Source organism: Limanda limanda, chromosome 6, assembly GCF_963576545.1.
Source record: "Limanda limanda chromosome 6, fLimLim1.1, whole genome shotgun sequence".
Classification (NCBI taxonomy): Eukaryota; Metazoa; Chordata; class Actinopteri; order Pleuronectiformes; family Pleuronectidae; genus Limanda; species Limanda limanda.
Window position 1 is genome coordinate 26,562,479 of NC_083641.1, and position 3,139 is coordinate 26,565,617.

Sequence of the window (3,139 nt, forward strand, 5' to 3'; positions counted from 1 at the left end):
CAAGTCTTTGCACATGTATAGAATGAGTCTACTGTATTGCATATTATTACTGTATTTATTATTTTTGTATGCTTATTTCATCTTTATACAGTTTACCCCTGCACTTTTTTGCACTGCTGTCTCAATAAAGTTGATCTTTTCTTATCTTATTTCCCATCTTTCCAACTAGCGACTGTAGATAATTAAACCCTCTGGTCAACATGCCCGGATGTTGCATTCAAATATGATTTGTAAGGTGATTGTCATCAGACATAACACAAATAAACCTGAACAGTTCAGTATAATTGTCTCTTGTATATGAAAGCTAGAATATTGAGAAGTTACTTGTACTCGTATTATGGTTCTTGATGTTTACTATAGATTGGCTCCGCCCCAAGTAGCAGCTAAACCCCCAGAGATGAAATAAGCAAAGCAAATACATAAGAACCAGCATTAACAGGAAGTTCAGCACATTTGACTACGGCAGCGAGAGATATACATTCAAGTGACTTATGGACATGGCAGGGCCAAAGACCTTTACGTTCGAGGTAAGACATGACTAATATTTGATTAAATGAATGGTACGTTTCCTGGAGCTATAAGGATTTTTTTAAGAATGATCACATCCGCTGTAGATTAAAATTCGGATATTCAAACACAGCATGTGTGCAAGTTCATTGTTCGGAGTCCTCAAAACATAAAAGGACGATTGTCAAACTCAGCCTTGGGTCTGGTAAAGCAAAAGTATTCTTTTAAGGTAACAAGCTAAACAAAGCTTCTTCTTTTAATTGTCACAAAGCTGAGGAACAAAACCCACAAACAAATCTGGCTTGAATTACTGAAGCTTAAGAGAAGACAAGAACAGATTCAGCTTCTTTCCTGTCAACTCTCCAGGGAAATAAGTGAGATGAAATTCAATGTAAGGGTTGCATACATATATGCTGTAGGTTTGTCCTGAGAGGAGAGAAGGGTTATACATTATTTTAAAATGGTCTTATCTCTAATGATATATACATCGATTACAATGTGAATCCAATGTATACATTTCCTTACTTTAGAAGACATGACATGATTAAAATGTTGTTTAAAATGTCTGATATCGTTAAAATGAGGCAGTCATGAACTTTATGTGCTACATATTATTTGACATGCACCAACTGCAGCTGCAATACAATTCTAATTAATTCATAAGGTTTTAAAATGTAAAAATGTGCTTATTGGAATGTACATTTTTATTTTGTTCTCTTAAAAGATGATAAACGTGTTTACAAATATATCTTATCATATTTACTGATCTATATTTTTCTAAAGCATTATTTTATATAGAAGTTGCATTACAATACAGGTGAAAAAAGTTAATTATTCTATTACATTAAATTGGAATGCAGTTAAGTTCATGAGGGTGCATTCAATTTAACATATAGGTTTTGGGTGTTTTTTTTATACCTTTGTCACGCATGGGAAAATGTAGTTTAAAATTGTTTAGACCTTGAGTAACTAAAACTATTTTTTGCATCATCTCATTCTTCATTGATCAAGTTGAAGGTTTAATCTCCATCTGACAAAATATTAACGTGGTCGTCAACTACAGATTTTTAAAATTATTTTAGAAAATAGCACAAGACGGCAAATGTTACTTTGACGGGAAACAAAGTCATTATTATTAATTAATTATTTAATATGCAGCCAAAATAGGATGTTTTGTCATATTTGCTCTCCTGGGGACTGTTAAAGGGGAAGTGAAAAAAATCTGGCCTATACAGTGTTTCCTGAACAATTTGACTATGATAACGACAAAAACATCAAGGTAGTAACTGTTTAAAGCATTATCAAATAAATCTATTATCAAACTACTTATAAGAATTTAGCCAATATCAATCAAATTGTGTAAAAAACCCACAGAACACAAAGGACTTCTCTAGGTGATGAGATCATTAAAACTAACACCCTCCCTCTCCCTTTACATTTGAGAGCAGGACCTCGGAGAATATGACAATTACACAGAATACGTGTATGAGGACTACTCCGGCCTCCCAACCCACAGCTGTGATGAAGACGAGCAGGCCCTCGCCCTGCAGACCCTCGGTGCTGCGTTCCAGCCCGTGTTTTACAGCCTGATCTTCCTGCTGGGCTTGGCAGGGAACGGCCTGATGATAACGGTCCTCCTGAGACGTTGGCGCCTCCTGCGCATCACTGAGATCTACCTTCTTCACCTCGCCATGGCGGACCTCATGCTCCTCTTGACGTTTCCTTTCGATGTGGTCGACGTCGTCTCTGGTTGGGTGTTCGGGGAGTTCCTCTGCAAGCTGGTGGGCCTGATGAGAAATCTCAATCTCCTCTGTGGGAGTTTCCTTCTAGCTTGCATTGGGTTCGATCGCTACTTGGCAATCGTTCATGCCATTCCCAGTATGCGAAATCGGCGTCCGAGGGCAGTGCATGTAACTTGCATTACCCTGTGGCTTGTCTGTTTGGGTTTATCAGTACCAAATGTTGTGTTTCTCACTGTGAGAGAGGACAACAATAACACCTCTAGGCTCTCCTGTTACTATTATCATCATAAAAACCATGCATACAACTGGGTTTTGACCGCCAGAGTCTTTGATCACATTTCCTTCTTCCTACCTCTGACTGTCATGTGCTACTGCTACACAGCAGTGGTGTTTACTTTGTGCAAGAGTCAGAAAAGCCATGCAAAGCAAGGAGCCATGCGACTGGCTGTAGTTATCACTCTTGTCTTTTGCTTCTGCTGGCTCCCGTATAACATCACCTTACTGATACAAACTCTGGTAGACTTCCAGGTCATCGGCTACAAAAGCTGTGGACCTAAAGTCGTGCTGTCAGCCGCCCGTGATGTGACCCAGGGTCTTGGTTTGTCCCACTGTTGCCTGAACCCCTTCCTTTACGCCTTCGTTGGGGTGCAGTTCCGGAAAGAGTTAAATCGGTTACTGCGTCAACTTGGCTGCGGCGCCAACCCGCTCTTCAGGAGTCAGGGTCAAAGTCGACCGTCCACTTCTGATGGAGCAACAACCATCAGCTCGACAATCTAAACGGGACAAAAATCTAAATAATCTCTTGTACAATGCTTCTGTTCTGTTATATTTCACATGTGGTGATAAATCATGTTCAAATCTTTCCAGATGTTCTGATAATACAGTACCCG

General features: G+C 39.2%; 1 protein-coding gene across 1 annotated transcript; it reads left to right on the forward strand.

The window, feature by feature from the left end:
* The first annotated feature begins 497 nt into the window (after positions 1-497).
* LOC133003007 (C-X-C chemokine receptor type 5) lies at positions 498-3,132 on the forward strand. Its single transcript, XM_061072593.1, has 2 exons — positions 498-527; positions 1,956-3,132. Exons 1-2 carry the CDS (start codon positions 498-500, stop codon positions 3,024-3,026), a joined length of 1,101 nt encoding a protein of 366 aa, XP_060928576.1. The 3' UTR covers positions 3,027-3,132.
* Positions 3,133-3,139: the final 7 nt, after the last annotated feature.

What these genes read in the sequence shown, in the direction of transcription:
- LOC133003007 (XM_061072593.1), top strand. Translation starts at nt 498, where the DNA reads ATGGCAGGGCCAAAGACCTTTACGTTCGAG. An exon ending in CAAAGACCTTTACGTTCGAG is followed by an intron (nt 528 to 1,955) that starts GTAAGACATGAC and finishes ATTTGAGAGCAG; the next exon opens with GACCTCGGAGAATATGACAA.